Source organism: Oncorhynchus nerka, linkage group LG27 (genome assembly GCF_034236695.1).
Source record: "Oncorhynchus nerka isolate Pitt River linkage group LG27, Oner_Uvic_2.0, whole genome shotgun sequence".
Taxonomy (NCBI): domain Eukaryota; kingdom Metazoa; phylum Chordata; class Actinopteri; order Salmoniformes; family Salmonidae; genus Oncorhynchus; species Oncorhynchus nerka.
Genome location: NC_088422.1, coordinates 53,482,956 through 53,503,051, shown reverse-complemented (window position 1 = coordinate 53,503,051; position 20,096 = coordinate 53,482,956). Strand labels below are relative to the sequence as shown.

General features: G+C 39.7%; 1 protein-coding gene across 1 annotated transcript; it reads left to right on the top strand.

Moving 5' to 3' along the window:
* On the top strand, positions 1 to 19,379 carry LOC115112007 (phosphatidylinositol 3-kinase regulatory subunit alpha-like). The gene is made up of 16 exons (XM_029638640.2): positions 1 to 180; positions 768 to 1,357; positions 1,985 to 2,077; positions 2,192 to 2,266; positions 3,199 to 3,315; positions 3,556 to 3,757; positions 4,720 to 4,802; positions 9,811 to 9,916; positions 10,062 to 10,160; positions 11,623 to 11,803; positions 12,000 to 12,125; positions 12,208 to 12,350; positions 15,071 to 15,247; positions 15,348 to 15,422; positions 15,569 to 15,739; positions 16,386 to 19,379. Exons 2-16 carry the CDS (start codon positions 1,030 to 1,032, stop codon positions 16,573 to 16,575), a joined length of 2,166 nt encoding a protein of 721 aa, XP_029494500.1. The 5' UTR covers positions 1 to 180; positions 768 to 1,029; the 3' UTR covers positions 16,576 to 19,379.
* Positions 19,380 to 20,096: the final 717 nt, after the last annotated feature.

Here is a 20,096-nt window from a genome sequence, read left to right as displayed (position 1 = left end):
TAACTAGTGACGACCGGCTAACTATCTGCACTGCGGTTTGCTACTAGCTGTTACTGCACCCGGATGCATTTTCGATATCATAGCTAGCTATGGTTTGGAGACCGCGTCTATCCTGCACTTCCCAATGAAATCTGATCTATGTTTTTTCTGATTTTTTTTTCAGAGGAAAATAACAATAAGGTAACTATTCAACCAACGTTAGCTAGCTAAAGTAGCCATCTGCCAAATCTGAGGCCGTAGAATTTCTAAATTTTCACGGGCCTGTGTTCATGCTAGCTAACGTTAGCTAATAATGTTACATACTAACTAGTTACACAACGAATGGCATGGCTTCTTTAATCTAAATGTTTTTATCATTTGTATTTTTAAATTACTTTTGTGTTTGTCCTTTGGATGGTGTGTGTGCACCGGGTTTGTGGATGTGTCTTAATAGACGTAGCTACCCGGCTAGCTAGTAACGCTAGCTACTTCCCCAATCGCCAGCTAAGACTATTGGTGTATAGCTAGTACAGTATGTCCAAGCTAACTAGTTTTGTTACGAACAAAGACACATTGCTTTATCCAATGTGGAACTTTATATAGCTTCAAGTATGCAGTAACTTTAGCTAGATATTAACGTTTCTTATTCATAGACAATCACCGTTTTGTTGGTGATTGAAATCATTAAATACGTTAGCTTGTGAAACAACACATGATTTCAACAATCTAGCTACCACAGTTCTTTGATTTTGATTTCTGAATATACATTTTGTCTCCATCCTGGACAGATGCTTTCATGGGACTACAGATGCCGATGCCTTTGGGATTGTATTGCATGAAGCATAATGAGGGTGTATTGAAAAACAGGACAGAACCTTTATGTTAACATTTGGAGGTGCTGAATCTGCATACTTTTGGGGGAAGAAGATCTGCATAAAATGGAGATGGAGGAAACATGCGTTGTTAAAAAGAATATAGTCGATTTTTAACCTCAGGCCAAATCTTATTGGTCTTAAATTGTGTATTGGGAAAAAGATATCATATATAAAGATGACTTCAGAAGGATACCAGTACAGAGCACTGTATGACTATAAAAAGGAGAGGGAGGAGGACATTGATTTGCATGTAGGCGATATACTTGTAGTGAGCAAGGGTGCTCTGCTGGCCCTAGGCTGTCCTAATTGGGCTGAAGAAAAACCAGATGAGATTGGGTGGCTGCCAGGATTCAATGAGACAACTCATGAAAAAGGTGACTTCCCCGGGACTTACGTTGAGTTTGTGGGAAGAAAAATAATTTCACCACCAACACCAAAACCAAGGCCACCCAGGCCTCTTCCTTCCACATCAGATCTAGCCAGGACAGATTCAGAATCAGAGGGTAAGTAGTTGTAGATCAGGTTACATTGCTGATGTTTTTATCTTGTCGGTTTTAAAGTACTGTACTACCACTTTGATTTTAAATTACCGTGACCTATCTTTTTGCACTGTTGATTATGAATGGTATTGTGCATAGACATGAATTTCAGGCTGTAGTTTGTGTTTCAGCTCTTCCTTGGCTTGCTGTTTCATCAGTTTGAGTTGGTTACAACTAGTATTAAGCACTGAGCTGCAGATGTGCAGCAAGCCAAGGAAGAGCAGCTGTGCTGAATATGGATCTATGAAAACGCTGATGTGGAGGATTAGAGTGCTTCATAAGCTTTTACAAAGGAAGCTTACGAGGCAAAACAGCAAATGCTTGTGTGTAACTCTGATCTGATACTAATAATTTACTGTAAGGCAGGCCTATACCTACAACAGTGCTGTGACTCCACAAGGAAAAATGAATATCTGTGCAGGCTTGTTAGATGCGACACAACCATTGCTGTGTGTAAGATCTTAAGATCTTCATTTTAATTGAATGCCTATAAAGGAAAGGAGAGCAAGATGGGTGTTTGTTATCAGGTAACAATCAACTGTCCGGCAGCAGTTTAGAAAGCTTCAGGTACGTCATCTTTCTGTTGTACAGGCTTCATGTTGCCAGATCTGCCAGAACAGTTTGCTCCTCCAGAGACTGCATCACCCATCCTGGTCAAGCTTCTGGAGGCAATAGAAGGCAAAGGTAAGAAGAGACTGTGGCCTGGTGCATGGGAGTAGTTAACGATGGTGAATGTTTTGCTTTTACATTGAAATGGTTAATCAAATCCACCTCCTGATCCTATTTTCTGTCCTGCAGGTTTGGAATGTCCAACCCTTTATAGAACTTTCACAGCAGCTTGTGGGCTGGATATGAGACAGTTCACTGACTGTGGTGAGTGAATGGCAGATTGTGCCTAATGTGGTGGTTAATTTCTTTACTATCAAATGAGGCGAGACAAATTTATCACACAAGTCAGAGTTAAACTAAATATTGAATCACTTATTAATAAGGGAGCAGGTTAATACAACGCGCACACATAAAGTGAATCGATTGAGTGCTCTACGATAATGATGGCTGGTTGACAATTTACGCTCAGATGATTAGTTAAGAGCCCCGAGACAAAAGTACAAAGGTATTTTATAGCCAAGATACACCCCTTCCAACCTACATTTAAATTATTTATTTTTTTAACCTTTATTTAACTAGGCAAGTCAGTTAAGAACAAATTCTTATTTTCAATGACGGCCAAGGAACAGTGGGTTAACTGCCTTGTTCAGGGGCAGAACGGCAGATTTGTACCTTGTCAGCTCGGAGATTCGAGTCCCAATGCTCTAACCACTAGGCTACGCTGCCGCCCCTGACGAACAACAGATGTATAGAATGGGTCACAAGGTTAAGATTTGTATGGAAGATTTCTATAATACATAGCAGACAGTATCTGCTGTGTCAACAGTTTTCATTGTATAGAGGCCAGTGTCTGGCCCCGTATAGAACAGAAACATTAACTCATGCTCTGGAATGCTCTTTAGGTTTTATCACCCAAAAGACATTGTAAATCTCCTGTCATTGTTATCTCCCAGAGGGCCGTCCTCAGTAGAACACACACACAATAGTTAACAGAATACTCTATTCTGTTGCATAAAACAGCCATTTGATGCAATAAAAGTATTATAACATAATCTTGCAATTTTTCCACCATACTACTTCTCCCATTTTTAATAGTTCTTGAGAAATATGATTTTGTTTCTTAACCAAGTGATTGTTGTAACTGTCAAATTTGTTGCGTTCATCTCTACCATCTAAGTTTATTGATGCATTTACAGATTTGGAGCCTTTGGACCTACAGTCGCTATGTGATGGCCTTTGGAGATACCTGCAGGATTTGCCTAATCCAGTTGTTCCCACCTCTCTCCAAAGTGAGATGATTCATGCAGCACAGGGTAAGTAAGACCTGATGGCTATAAAACTAATAGAATCCCTCAAACCAAATGTATACTCAAGAAGCGGCCCACGGACCAAATCCGGCCCGCAAGCCGGTTATATGTGGCTCACCATACAAATAAAGTTATAGTATGTTGTGGCAAGTTTTCCAGGGCAATGCTGTGCAGTACATGTTAATAGTGGTTGTCATTGATTTAATCTTTACCTTGTGTGACTGTTTCCTCTTTTCATGCTCACAGAGGTAAAGGATCCAAAGGACTGTGCCCAGTTGTTGCGCAGAATAGCCAGCTCATCTAACCATCCGCCCCAATACTGCCTCACGTTCTACTGCCTCATCAAACATTTCTGCCGGATTTCTCAGAACACCAGCAAAAACCAACTCTGTGTCAGAGACTTAGCGGAAATCTTTAGCCCTGTGCTTTTCAGGCTTCAACCAGCAAGGTCAGTAATACAATTACAATTGAAATACTTTATTTATCCCACAAGGGGCAATTATGCTGACAGGAATGCTTTTATGTATGAGGGCAGTATAAGAACAACATGTCATAGAGACAGTAACACTCACAGTAACTGTAGAATGTGAACAGATTATTTTTTGTGTGTTTAAATACACATACCAAATGTATTTAACCTTTATTTGATCAAGGAGTCATACTGATACCAAGGTCTCTTTTACAGATGAGCCCTGAATTACATAAATTACAGAAAATACACACATCAGAATATAAATACAAAATGCAAGCAGAAAGAAAGAAAAAACACGGTCTACAATTTTGCGAGAGGCAGGACCCATTTCTATAGAAGTAGCCCGTTTTTATTCTCAGCTTCTAAACTAACTCATCAATATGCTTTTTAAGACAGATTTTCATCTATCCAGATGCCCCGATATTTGTAAACAGGGGCACGATCAATATGGACACCATCTAAAGTACATATGCTTAAATCATCATCAGCTCTAGAAAACAACATATACTTAGTTTTACCTGCTTTCAGAACTAATTTCAGCTCAAAGTTCATCTGTAATACAATGAAGGAAGACTGTAGTTCATATAGTGCCTGGTCAACCGTGGGGGCAATAGCATATACAACAGTATAATCGGTATACAAGTACAGGTTACAACTTTTTACAGACAAGTCAATATTGTTAATGTAAACGGTAAAAACTACAGGACCCAGAATCGACCCCTGCGGCACACCTTTCGTAATATTTAACACCATCAGTAGATATACATTGAGTTCTATCTGTCAAGTAATGTTTAAACCATTTACATGCATCCCGGTCAAGACCAATTGAGGAAAGCCTCTGAATTAGCAGTGAGTGATCAACAGTATCGAAAGCCTTTGACAGGTCAATGAAATAAGGATGCAGCAGATAATAAATGTAACCATTTCCTATCTCTCAGCTGTGAGGCCAGCCTGGATTCCCTTATCAAGATTCTAGAGATCTTGGTCAACAGTGAATTGAGTGAAACCCAGGCTGCTCCAGGTAATACAAGTCATGCTTTTTATGTTTCATATTTGGAATTTAATGTGATTTTCATGTCTGCTGAACTAATTGCTGACTAGATCTCGAAGATAGAAAACTCTTGCATGGGCCATAGCTGGTTACTTTTTCTTTTAGTAATTACTAAATAGTATCAGTATATGTTATAGTGCTGGATTAAACTATCAAGTACACAAACTGTTTTCTGAGATGCTCATGCGTATTAGTATCGTTTATGGATCTTTTTTTTGGTGAGAATTTAAGGTTGAATGATTGTTCCGTGTTTGCAAGGGAGGGAGAGTGAATACTGTAACCATACAGTATTGTAGCTATTTGGTAAAGATGTAGTCTATTTTAAACTCAATATAATCTATTGTAGTCTGTCGCCCCAGGCTACAAGAGCATGGCTCACTGATGATAGTGACTGATGGCGCTGATTATTGTTTTATAGAAGCATCTTGGTACTGAGAAGGATTCAGTTACCGGAGTTCACTTTGTAAACTGGAGTGAGCCGACAACTGAAGGGTTGCTTGTATCAGAATCTCTGATGCAATCTACTGCCTTTGTGCCCTTGAGCTAGGCACTTAACCTGCTCAAGTGGAGCTTCTCTGCGGCTGACCCTGTGCTACTTCCAGCCTCTACCGGTCAAAGGTTTTAGAACATATAATCATTCAAGGGTTTTTCTTTAGTTTTACTATTATCTACATTGTAGAATAATAGTGAAGACATAACAACTATGAAATAACACACGTGGAATCATGTAGTATCCAAAAAAGTGTTAAACAAATCTAAATATATTTGAGATTCATCAAATAGCCACCCTTTGCCTTGATGACAGCTTTGCACACTCTTGGCATTCTCTCAACCAGCTTCACCTGGAAGGCTTTTCCAACTGTCTTGAAGGAGTTCTCACATATGCTGAGCATTTGTTGGCTGCTTTTCCTTCACTCTGCGGTCCGACTCATCCCAAACCATCTCAATTGGGTTGAGGTCGGGGGATTGTGGAGGCCAGGTCATCTGATGCAGCACTCCATCGCTCTCCTTCTTGATCAAATAGCCCTTACACAGCCTGGAGGTGTTGGGTCATTGTCCTGTTGAAAAACCAATGCTGAAACCCACTAAGCCCAAACCAGATGAGATGGTGTATCTGGTTTGCACCCCAACACCATAACCATAACACCACCACCTCCATGCTTTACGGTGGGAAATACACATGCAGAGATCTTCTGTTCACTCATACCGCGTCTCATAAAGACACGGTGGTTGGGGAACCAAAAGTCTCACATTTGGACTCTAAACCAAAGGACTTATTTCCACTGGTCTAATGTCCGTTGATCGTGTTTCTTAGCCCAAGCAAGTCTCTTCTTATTGGTGTCCTTTAGTGGTGGTTTCTTTGCAGCAATTCAACCACGAAGGCTTGATTCATGCTGTCTCTTCTGAACAGTTGATGCTGAGATGTCTGTTACTTGAACTCTGTGAACCTTTCATTTGCCTGCAATTTCTGAGGCTGGTAACTCCAATGAACTTATCCTCTGCAGCAGAGGGGTTCTGTGTCAGTACCCTGACAGTCAATAAAGTAGGAATTGAAGGTTATTGCTATTTCGACTGCATCCTGTGTTAGATTGTTATTCACCATGATTTCTAGTCTTTTTGCAGTGTTACTGTGGTCTTTCCCTGTTAACTTTTTTAGATTCTCCCAGATCAATTTAGAATTTCCCTTTGCTTCACCAATTATGTTAATAAAAAAGTTTGCCTTGGCCTGTGATTTCTTACATCACCTTATTTCTCAACATGGTCTGTCATGCTTTAATTTTGATTTTAGGGCTGTTTTTAGAGCATAATCTCGTTCTTCCATCAATTTCCAGATTTCTTCGTTTAGCCAAGGAAGAGTGCTCTTTTGGCCAGGTTTGGCTTAGATTTTTTTTAGGAAACCATTTATTGTAGTCAGTCTGGATTGTGGATAGGTTTTTCTTTCAGCTTCCACATCTGTATAGGACCGATCATTCCAGTTAATTCCCTTAAATTGCGTTTTCAAAATAATTTAATTCACTCTTAGGTATTCTTAGTTGATCCAACCTTCTAACAATAGAGAGGTTAAACCTGTTCTTAGAAAGCTTTCTGGCTATAAGTGTCAGATTATGATAGCCCAAATCAATCTGTGTTTTATAGCCACCCTGGTTGGCCCTTTTAACTAGCTGTGTAAGGTCAAAGGTATTAGTGATCCGTTTGAGGGTTTTCCTACAAGACTTGTCTTCGTAATTAATGTTAAAATCTCCCATTAAGATGACCTCTTTCCCAAAATCACATTCCCTAAGCATGTTATTAAACTTATCGAAAGAACACACTTTTGGTGGAAGGTGGTCTATACATTCCAATAAGGGTAAAAGTCATTGTTGAATTTGATCACTTTTTGGAATGACACTTATGGGCTTAGCTCGTGGGTCCCAGATGACTCGAGAGTGATTGACACATTGAAAAAAAGTTACATTTTCTGTGTTTTCTGACGGCTGGGTTAAGGCCGTTTTTGTTTCGTTTTGATTAGGGGCAGTTCGGTAGCGTAATTAACTATCCCTCCTGCTTGCACTGGATGCGGGGAGCTAATTAAAACGGCTTGCATACCAGAAGCAGAGTCAGGGATTGCATATAGTGACTTGGGTATGTTTGAAGAGTTAAATTCCATCCTGGAGTCGAGTGAAACCACGGGATCATAGCACTCACCCACTTCCATAGTGGCGACGATCAGTGGATAAGGCCATCCACTGCTTTCCACTCCGGTGAGTATCGCTGGTTCGGTGATGTTAGGCCCAGGATTGAGTTGCACATCCCTGGAGAGCAGGAGGGTAGTGAACAGGTAGTTTAACAGTTTCTGATAAATGTTAGACTTGTCTTTGTTATGCCTAAGTGGTTCAGTGGAATAGGGAGCGAGGTAGACATGGCCATTATTCAAAACGTTATGGTATGTTGTGTACTGTCCTCTCCCATGGAACATTGAACCAATGTGTTTGGTGTTGATATTCTCCGCCAGTAGATTGATTGTCATTCCAGCAAGGACGCACTGAGATTATCAGTAGAGCAGCTACATAACTGACAATCATGGCAATGTACTGGAGATAAAAACACATTGAGCTTTAAATCTTTGCATGAGTTACTTAGCTGGGGTCGGCGTACACCTGATGCTTTAGATAAAATAACAGCATTCGTAGGAGAAGCGGCACCTGCCGCACCACCCTCCCTTCAGTCTGCCATTTTAGAACACCAGTAATCCACGGAGACTGTGTGCCACAATGAGTGACAACTTTACAAAACCTGACCAGATCATTTCAAGTCATCAGTCGAGTCCCGAGTTGAGGCTCTAAGTCAACCACTGTTGTGTCATCGGCAAACTTGATGGTGTTGGAGTCGTGCCTGGTCAGGCAGTCATGTTTTCCTGTTTGCTTATGGCTGTATACGGCTCATTGAGTGCGGCCTTAGTGCCAGCATCGGTTTGTGGTGTTAAATAGACCGCTGCGAAGAATATAGATAACTCTCTAGGTAGGTAGTGTGGTCTACAGCTTACCATGAGGTACTCTACCTCAGGCGAAAAAAAACCTTGAGACTTCCTTAAATATTGTGCACCAGCTGTTGTTTACAAATATACAAAGACCGCCACCCCTGCCTTACCATAGGCTGCTGTTCTATCCTGCCGATACAGTGTAACCCGCCAGCTGTATGTTATTCATGTCTTCGTTCAGCCACGACTCGGTGAATCATAAGATATTACAGTTTTTAATGACCCGGATATGGGTGCTTGTAGTTCGTCCACTTTATTATCCAACAATTGTACGTTGGCCAATAGTAAAGATGGTAAAGGCAGATTAGCCGCTCGCCGCCATATCCTCACAAGGCACCCCGGCCTCCTTCCGCGATATGTCTCTTTCTCCTGCGAATGTTGGGGATGAGGGCCTTGTCTGGAGTAAATACAACTCGTCAAAGAAACATTTTTTTGTCCAGTTCAAGGTGAGTAATCGCAGTTCTGATGCCCAGAAGCTCTTTTCGGTCATAAGAGATCATATCAGCAACATTATGTACAAAATTATTTACAAACAATGCGAAAAATAAATAAATAACGAATAGCATGGTTGGTTAAGAGCCCATAAAACGGGAGCCATCCCCTCCAGCGCAACATCGGTTCGCCATCTGTGGTTTGCATGTGTTTCTTTGGCATCCTCCTACATCATTTTTTTGTGAGATGTTACCATTAGGCTGTATAACGTATTTTCATTGTGGGTATTTCTACATGCATTGTGATGATTAGGCTATGTTACATTGATAGTTTGGGAGAGCAGATGAACTGCAGCGATGTACTACTATTTCACACAGGAGTAGTTATGGTGTACAGAGGCGTACTTCTTTTGGATTTAATGTCTTTGCATTCAGTCCTCATTTTCTCAGTTTTTTTATTTATTTAGTCTGTCATCATAATATTTTGATATTGTTACATTAAAATGTGGCCAAATAACACATTTCCACTTTTTTCCCCCTTTTTTTCTGGTCATTATGTTAATGCAACAAAGTGTAGCTACTTAACTGGTAATGCAGTAGTTGACACAAATAAACCAAACAATAGCCTACATGTAGGTATTTAGTTTTGAGCCATTACACTCATTGTTATCATTGTTATGAGTCAATCACCACCTTCCGGAGACACCTGAAACCCCACCTCTTTCAGGAATACCTAGGATAGGATAAAGTAATCCTTCTCACCCCCCCCCCCCTTAAAAGATTTAGATGCACTATTGTAAAGTGGCTGTTCCACTGGATGTCTTAAGGTGAACGCACCAATTTGTAAGTCGCTCTGGATAAGAGCGTCTGCTAAATGACTTAAATGTAAATGAACCATTGCAATTTTTTGAGGAATTTAAGCCTGTTTCTGGTAGCTATCTTCCTCACTCACCTAATCAAGTCAACTTAAATTTCACAAGTTCAGAAAAGGTAAGACTGCAAATTGACAGCTTCATTCTTCTTGCCGCAGCTTTGCCCCCGAAACCACCAAAGGCCACTACCCCAGTTCCAAACAACGGGTTCAACAACAACATGGCCTTGCAAGACGGGGAGTGGTACTGGGGAGACATCTCAAGGCAAGCCCTTATGATCTTAATGATAATTCAATTAATAATGAATTAATGGTCAGTGTCTTGTGATGAAAATCTCTTGGTTTCCAGTTTGATAATGAGTCCTATTGGATTTGTGAAGAAACTAGCATAACCCTTCGTTTTCTTGTAGGGAGGAGGTGAATGAGAAGCTGAGAGACACAGCTGATGGTACGTTTCTGGTCCGAGATGCATCCACGAAAATGCATGGAGACTACACACTGACTCTGAGGTACGTTGTGAATCGCATGGTTGCTAAATATGGAACTCTTAATATCCTGCTCTGTCTAATGCAGGGTTTCTGTTAGCTGGTAATAGACGATTTTTAAATCAAATAATTGAAAAGCCAATAAATAAAATTGTCCGTAAGAAAATAAAAAATCCCATAGCAAAATAATGCTTTTAGCCTATTAATTGATGGAAATACCAGTCGATGGAAATACATTTGACCAGTCATGCTTATCGGTCTGTAGGTTAATTTGCATAATTGAGTGGAATTCAATTGGCAGCATACAGATAATGCGCACGAGAGCTGCTACTACAGCTCGTTCTTTTCTGCTGGAGTGAAACATGCTTTTATAACTTCCAATGCGCATCAATTTTAAACGCAGTCGCATGTTAAATCGTGGCCATCAAAACTGTTTTTTAAAATAGCAAACTTATTTTTCAACTGGTCATTGACGCACGCTTCCAATTTTGCCATTCAAGTGCACAGGCAAGGGTAGGCAGGCAGGCTTCAGTGTGTCACTTTGCAATGAGCTAGGGGCAGTATGCATTTAAAAAACAAACTTAATTGTTTTAAACATGATTGTTTTGCTTCATATTATGAGGCATGTCTTACCTTGCTTTGAAGTAGCCTAGCCAAAATCTGACCATAGAAAGAATTCCTTTATAAAGACTTCCATATGCCATTGAAACCAATAGACTATTTTTTTTCTCGTGTTCAAATGGTTTTCAAGTAAACTTTTTCATTGTCCAGTAGCCAAAGACACAATCCTAGTCATATTAGAAGCCTAGTTGTTGCATCATTAGATCTTCCTTCTTTCTTAATCTCTAACGGATATTTTGATCTCTGCCGCTCTTATGTTCGGTGCGCTTTTGGAAATGGTATTTTCCCGGCTAATTAAATTATGGAACAAGCATTCGTGAGCTTATAATGCGAAGAAATAATAGTTTATCAACATTTTAAACTAAACGTTCAAATCTGTTGCATCAGCCTGATTTTTTTTGCTTTCTAACGTTATTTTTACGTAGCTAAATTGGTTATATAAATTTGGGATCCCACAACTGTCTTAGTCTGTTTGGAATAGGCTAGAACTGCAAACTGACCAAGAGAATAGGTCAACTTTTCTACTATGGCGAATAGTAGATTGACATAGGCTAGTAATTTCGGTGTTAGTAACTCGTCTTGTTGGCTGAGGAAAAGTGGCAGTTATTCTAAAGTCTTCAAAGTGCGCATCAGAATTCGGTTAGAAGGACACACACCGTTGCATCCTAGAGTTGCATGTTCTGTTAAGATGAATTACCATAATCTAAATGTGATTTGTCATTCTGAGCACCATTGGTGGACGCCCTTAATCACACAATGCATATGGGTCCGGTATATTTCTCAAATGTCCGGTATATTTAAAATTAAACCCTGGCCTAAAGACATATGGCCATTTTCAAAGTTCCCTTTTTGATCTCGCTCATAGGAAAGGAGGAAATAACAAACTGATCAAAATATTCCATCGGGATGGGAAATACGGCTTCTCGGACCCACTGACATTCAACTCGGTGGTTGAGCTCATCAATCACTACAGACACGAGTCCTTAGCCCAGTACAACCCAAAGCTGGACGTAAGACTGCTGTACCCAGTGTCAAGGCTCCAGCAGGTAAGGGTGCCTCCACAATTCAAACACAAATGGAAGCTACACGTATTCAAAGATAAGAGATCCCTTGGTCAGATTATTCTATGAGCACAGTCAGTGCTTCATTTTCATATCCGGCATTTGAGTGTCACCCAGAACTTTTTTTTGCCAGATGACCAAGTGAGATTTGTTCCTCTAACTGCTTTGTTGTCTCCTGCAGGACCAGGTTGTTAAAGAGGACAACATTGAAGCTGTCGGTAAAAGGCTGCAGGAGTACCACCTTCAGTTCCAGGAGAAGAACCGAGAGTACGATCGTCTGTACGAGGAGTATACAAGAACATCACAGGTGAATTGCTATTGTCATTCAATTGTGATTGAATAATTTCCGATTGTACTGTATCCAACCTCCAGTTCTTTGTTTTCCTCAGGAAATTCAAATGAAGAGAACGGCCATTGAGGCATTCAATGAAACCATTAAGATCTTTGAGGAGCAGTGCCAAACCCAAGAGCGCTATAGCAAGGAGTACATTGAAAAGTTCAGGAGAGAGGGTAACGATAAAGAAATCCAGAGGTAATAATGAAAATGATCTTTTATATTATCTTTTCAACCAAAGATGTAGCTAACATTAATCACAGTTCAGTTCTATGATAAAGTGGTTAATATCTGTTAGGGATGCACAATGTATCGGTGAGCGTATCAGAATCAGCCTACATTAGCTAAAAATGCCAGCATCGGCCCTATGTCTAGTTTAACGCCGATGTGCAAAACCGATGTCAAAGCTGACGTGCATACCTATATATAACATAAGTAGATCATGTAATGACGCCATGAAAAATACAGCGCTACACAGAACAAAAGCAGCAAAATACTAAGCGCACGCTTCCAACAAGTTCAATTTGAGCAGTCATTTGAAAGAGTAAGAACATTTCAGCGAGACAACTCAAAGGCGAAATGGATTAACACCAAGATTATGGAATTCATTGCCCTTGACAATCAACCGTTCTCTGTCGTGGGTGATGTTGACTTTCGCGACTGGTCGAGCACCGGCACACACTACCAAGTGCTCTATTTTTCAGATGTTGCCCTACCGGAGTTACACAGTAATAGCGTCACTCCACTTAGCTTCACAACATACTATGGAACGCCATTTGGGTATTTTGCGTGTCAAAGAACACTATTTGACAATAACACTATTTGATGTGTTTAATACGCTTTTTTTATTTGACAGATCTACTATAGAATGTTGTGTTTTCTGAATTTGCACGTGCAAGCCAAGCGCCACCACTACTATCAGTAGCACTGTCAAAACTGTACAAAAAGTCTGCAAACAAGAAAACACTGTTGGTAATAAAGCGTTATTTGTTCAACCGCAACTTTTGGGGTAGCTAGCTAGCTTTAGCGTGGTACCTAGCTAGCACCAATACAACCAGCCTGAAAACAATGACCAGTCGAAACTTCAGTCCTTTTCATTTTTCTTAGTAATGATTTAGGAATCCTGGTAAGTATTAGCTAGGTAGCCACTTGTTGTTCACCTATTGAAATTGAACCTCAGTTCATGAAAATAAATAGCTAGTCAACTACTTAACCCTGTTGCCCAAAGTTAACGTTATAAGCAGCCAGCTAGCTTCATCTGGCTAGTGAGGCTCGACAGGACCGGGTTATGTGTTATTAAGCTAGGCACAATAGGGGAATTTGCAGTTTGCCTTCAAAATAAAAGTACCTTCTTTGAAAGTGATGCAGAAGGTTACAATTGGTGGAATCATTCCATATTTAGACTAGATAATGTGAAGCAATGAAATGGGGTATCCGTCTACTCGGTGACACCCACAGAACACAACTGAAGAGTTTACGCAAATATTAGCGTTGTACCTCTTATCGCGGGACTGTGACTGTGTGAAATCACCTCCCCAGTCAGCCTATTGTGTGTATTGACATTCATATTCTACAGCTTTACGTAAGGATTGGGGATCAATGAAATTGGGTATTAGTCTACTCAATACCCAAGCTATTTTTTCCCAACATCCTCAGAGTTATCGGACTCCAAAATATCCACAAAGTATGGTTTTTCCTCAGGAATAGTGTTCAATACACATAGGTTGACAATAAATGTGGCTCAAGTTGTTTGAGTCCCGCAATAAGAGCTACGACACTAATGTTCTCTGGGTGTCACTGAGTAGACTGAAACCCCATGTCATTGATACACAATCCATAGGTAATACTGTACAGTGAAATAAGTATGCCCCTCCTCCCAATGCAATTCTAAAGTAAAATATATTGTGTGATTTCAGATTTGTCAAATTAACTAATTGTCTTTTGTTGGTTTTATATAACATTCCAACCTTGTTTAGCATGATTTATTCTACTATTTGTATTAATTTGCATCTCTGTCAATGACATTCTTTTATTTTTAAGGCTAACTGCAAAGTACACTATTGTGGCTATCTTCACATAGATGAGTCCGACCACCATTAATCAAATAAGAACTGTCTTATAAATTAGGGTTATTTTAGATGGTGACACCTAGCTATATAGTTAGCCAGCCAACTATAGCTACTGAAACAGATTGTCTTTTTGCTATATTTTGGGGGAAGAACATTGTTTGCATCCATGAGCTAGCTTTTTTTTATGACCAGCAATGTAGGTGCGCGAGACAACTTTACAAGCATCGTAGCATAAATATCGATGAATCGTTGTGACATATTAAATACAGATGATAGTGTAATCACTACGTAAAAAAATAAAACGTGTTCAATTATTATGTGACATGCAGTCATATTCAGGTCCTGATTGGTCAACAAGCTTATTTGACACGCAAAGGCCCAAATGGCGTTCCATAGAAATCCTGGTTGAGAATGAAACGATTGAACAACGAAACAGCGCAGCAAGTAAGTGAAAGAAATAGCTTTTGATTATGTTTTACTGGTAATGGGGACCAACAAAATAACTTGTTGGTCAGTGTGGTGTGTAAAACCTTTATTTAACCAGGCAAGTCAGTTCGAACAAATTCTTATTTACAATAATGGCCAAACCCTGATGAAGCTGGGCCAATTGTGCGTAGCCCTATGGGACTCCCAATCACAGCCGGATGTGATACAGCATGGATTCAATAATAATAGTATAGTAGAAGTTTGTATACCCACAGAATCACTGGAGTTTTGTTGATGCTACAACTACTCAGATTGCTTCACTGTTGGAGAAGCCAAATGTGCCTTTCTTATAGAAGTACAACAGCTGTCTCATATATTGACAATAGGTGATGTATTTTTGACAACAATAATTATTTCTCCTAGAATCATGGGAAACTACGACAAACTGAAATCGAGAATAAGTGAGATTGTGGACAGCAAACGCCACCTGGAGGACGATCTGAAAAAGCAAGCAGCGGATTACAGAGAGATCGATAAGAAGATGAACAGCATCAAACCTGATCTGATTCAGCTCCGCAAGACCAGAGACCATTACCTAATGTAAGTATAGCACCAGTCTTTGCTGTTATCAAATATTTTGTCTATAATGTCCCGTTACTAAATGACTGACATAAAACCTTTTTTTATTTTCTCATGGTAGGTGGCTGACACAAAAGGGAGTGAGGCAGAAGAAGCTGAATGAATGGTTGGGTATCAAGAATGAAAACCCAGAGGAGTAAGTATCCATTTCCCACGCTTTTACTTTGGATTGTTTTTTAAAGATCCACTTCAAAGTTTTGTCTCCTTTTGCATGTTTCTTTTTAAAGGAGTAATTCAAACAGAAGTTAGTTGTATAAAACTAATGTGATTATTGTATTCCAGTGAGTACTCAATGGTTGAAGACGACGAGGACCTCCCACATCATGATGAACGTTCGTGGAGGCTAGGCAACATCAACCGGCTGCAGGCAGAAGCTCTGCTCCGGGGGAAGAAGGACGGAACATTCCTGGTCCGGGACAGTAGCAAAGCTGGCTGCTACGCCTGCAGTGTTGTGTATGTATCTAATAATACAAGTTTGCGGGGTGCTTATATTTGTCCTGTTAATGGAAATGTGTTTTTTTGCATATCCCAACTCCCCCCTGAGACACCCGTAAGGATTGGGGCCAGGGTCACTATTGTATAGCACCGCTGTTGCAATTAGGGTTAAGTGCCTTGCTCAAGGGAATAGCGACAGATTTTTAGGCTACCTAATCACCCTGAAAAAAAATCCACATGAGACACATGATTTGAGTTTAGTGTCATGATAATTTAAGACCTAAACACTCATGTTTCATAGAGTTAATCAATCTTGTTTAATGAGATCCGATTATTCAGTCTTAATGTGTTGACAGATTTTATGATGTTAATATGCAGCATTAGTATTGAGTGTATATTGTTAACTTGATTAGCATATTGATCAGATTTGTCATGCTAGATCATATTCATAATAAACAAACTGATTCTCCTCATGCTACACATTGAGAGAGACTGAAGGAAGAAGGAAACGTTGACCTTGGTGTGTTTCTAAATGATCAAGTTGACAACATGTAACAAAACCAGGTCATTCTTTATTTTCAGAACCATGTAAAATAGTCCATACATGGAATTTGGATGTATTCTGAACTTGATGTATTCTAATTTAAAATGTCTTTCTTTGCAGTGTTGAGGGTGAGGTGAAGCATTGTGTTATCAACAAGAGTCATACGGGCTATGGATTTGCAGAGCCATATAACCTGTATGGTTCCCTAAAAGAACTAGTCCTGCATTACCACCACACGTCACTCGTACAGCACAATGATTCTTTAAATGTCACGCTCGCCTACCCAGTCTACACACAGAAGAGGCGGTGAGGAACTCGTGGGGAGGACTTGGACTTCATGATGGACAATCAAGAGGATTTCTTTGGAAATGCAAATGCCTAAGATGGTATCAATTAAAAAAGGGAAACATTGGTACAGGTATTTGACATTTTGGAAATTTCAAAAATCAGGAGATGGTCCTCGTTTAATCTTTTTTTGTGTGTTTTTTTTGTGCTTTTTCCTTTTGGATAGCCATGATTACATATGTGTGAGTGAGCATGGTATGTGTAGTCAAGCCTACTAATTGAAAAAGGAGGAGAGACTTGAAGCAGCATGTGACATTTTAAGACAGGTTTTTCAGACACAGATTAAGCCTGGTCCTGGGCTAAAATGCATGGTCAATGGAGAGTCTCCATTGAAATGGCTTTTTAGTCCCGGACTAGGCTTAATCTGTGTCTGGGAAACTGCATTTTCAGTGTTTGCATTTAACTGAAATGTTTGGCTTTCAATACCAAAGTCTTCATTCAACATCCTGACACTGTCAATTGTAAGTTTTTGTTGTGCTATGCAATGCTGTCTGCGTCCTCAGAATTAATATGTCCCCTAAATATATTTGTATTTTTTTAAATTATGATTATTGGCCAACAATGTAGGCTACCTATTAGCTAGACATGGTGTGGGACATTTTTCATTCTCTACTTCTACACACAAGACTTATTTGGTTTACACTTTGTAAAATGTTAAGCTTTCACATTAGAGTAATTTTAAATGTATTTAAATATATATATATAACACACACAGTACCAGTCAAAAATCTGGACACCTACTCATTCTTTATTTTTACTATTTTCTGTAGAATAATAGGGAAGACATCAAAATTATGAAATAACACATGTAATAACCAAAAAAGTGTTTGAAGAACCTCAAATATATTTTAGATTCTTCAAAGAAGCTACCCTTTGCCTTGATGACAGCTTTGCACACTCTAGACATTCTCTCAGCCAGCTTCACTTGGAATGCTTTTCCAACATTCTTGAAGGAGTTCCCACATATGCTGAGCACTTGGCTGCTTTCCCTTCATTCTGCGGTCCAACTCATCCCAAACCATCTCAATTGGATTGAGGTCGGGTGATTGTGGAGACCAGGTCATCTAATGCAGCACTCCATCACCCTCCTTTTTAGGGGCGGCAGATTGGTTAGTGTGTTGGACCCGTAACCGGAAGGTTGTTGGATCGAATCCCTGAACTGACAAGTTAAAAATCTGTTGTTCTGCCCCTGAGCAAGACGTGGATGTCGATTAAGACAGCCCCCTGCTCCTCTCTGATTCAGAGGGGTTGGGTTAAACGTGGAAGACACATTTCAGTTGAATACATTCAGTTGGACAACTGACTCGGTATCTCCCTTTCTTTCATGATCACATAACCCTTACACAGCCACGCGGTGTGTTGGGTCGTTGACCTGTTGAAAAACAAATGATATTCCCACTTAGCGCAAACCAGATGGGATGGCGTATCGCTTGCAGAATGCTGTGGTTGCCATGCTGGTTAAGTGTGCCTTCAATTCTAAATAAATAAAGCACCATCACACCTCCTCTCCCATGCTTCATGGATGGGAACCACACATACAGAGATCCGTTCACCTACTCTGCGTCAAACAAAGACACGGCGGTTAGAACAAAAAATCTCGGACTCATCAGACCAAAGAACAGATTTCCACCTGTCTAATGTAATTGCTTGTATTTCTTGGCCCAAGCAAGTCTCGTCTTCTTATTGATGTCCTTTGGTAGTGGTTTCTTTGCAGCAATTCGACCATGAAGGCCTGATTCACACAGTTTCCTCTGAACAGTTGATGTTGAGATGTCTGTTACTTGAACTCTTTCAAGCATTAATTTGGGCTGCAATCTGACTAATGAATTTACCCTCCACAGCAGAGGTAACTGTGGGTCTTCCTTTCCTGTGGTGGTCCTCATGGGAGACAGTTTCATCATAGCGCTTGATGGTTTTTGCGACTGCACTTGAATTTTTTCCGCATTGACTGACCATGTCTTAAAATAATGATGGACTATCATTTCTCTTTATTTGAGCTGTTCTTGCCATAATATGGACTTGGGTCTTTTACCAAATAGGGCTATCTTCTGTATACGACCCCTACCTTGTCACAAGACAACTGATTGCCTCAAATGCGTTAAGATGGAAAGAAATTCCACAAATGTACTTTTTAACGTGGCACACCTGTTCATTGAAATGCATTCCAGGTGACTACCTCATGAAGCTGGTTAAGAGAATGCCAAGAGTCTGCAAAGCTGTCATCAAGGCAAAGGGTTGCTACTTTGAAGAATCTCAAATATAAAATATTTGGATTTGTTTAACACTTTTTTTTGCTAACTACATGATTCCATGTGTTATTTAATAGTTTGTCTAAGCTATTGTTCTGCAATGCAGAAAATAGTTAAAATAAAAATAATTTAATGAGTAGCTGTGTCAACTTTTGACTGGTATGCATGCATATATATATATATATATATTTGATTTTATTTATTTCCTTTTGACCCAGAAACCCTGTGCAAAGATGATTTGTTTCTCTAATTATTTTATGTTGTGTTATTGTGTTTCTAATATTCCCTGTTGTGAATGCATATAAACCACCCTGTTTCCTCATAGAAAGGCCAGTGAAGTATTTGGTGTCCCTGATAGAGAAAATGTCATTCCTTGATTCTGTATTTTCTGTATCAGAAAATCTTTACTTAGAATTCTTTAGTTGCAACTGTTAAATCTTTTTTCTTCTTGTGTAATTCATGCCATGCCTGACTTGATATGACATAGGGAACATTAAAGCACCAAATTCATGAAATATAATTTAAATTTGTTCTGTTTTTACTTACATGTATTTGCCAATTGGGACAATTTTATGCTTCAACAGTGCAAATACGACCTACACAGATTGATCAATATGGTAGACACAAGTATAGGGACAAAGTGGAAGAGCGGGTCGAACACGAGGGCTTCTAACAATCTCGGATTACAAAAATAAAGCAGCCCTACCCAATGAGCTAAACACTTTTTTTGTCACACTTCGAGCACTTAGAGTTGTCTGAGCAACTGAGGACGAGGGCTACATGTTTATGGTCTCCATGGAGGACGTATGTATGTATATCGAATTCGGAAAGTATTTAGACCCCTTGACTTTTTCCACATTTTGTTACGTTACAGCCTTATTCTAAAATATATATATTTTTTAAATCACACTACACACACTATCCCATAATTGCAAAGTAAAAACAGGTTTTTATAAAATGGTAATTTATAAAAACAAAAAAACATCCTTTTACGTAAGTATTCAGACACTTGACTCGGTACTTTGTTGTAGCACCTTTTGGCAGCGATTAAAGCCTCAAGTCTTCTTGGGTAGGATGCTTCAAGCTTGGCACACCTGTATTTGGGGAATGTCTCCCATTCTTCTCTGCAGATCCTCTCAAACTCTGTCAGATTGGATGGGGAGTGTCGCTGCACAGCTATTTTCAGGTCTCTTCATACATGTTTGATCGGGTTCAAGTCCTGACTCTGGCTGAGCCA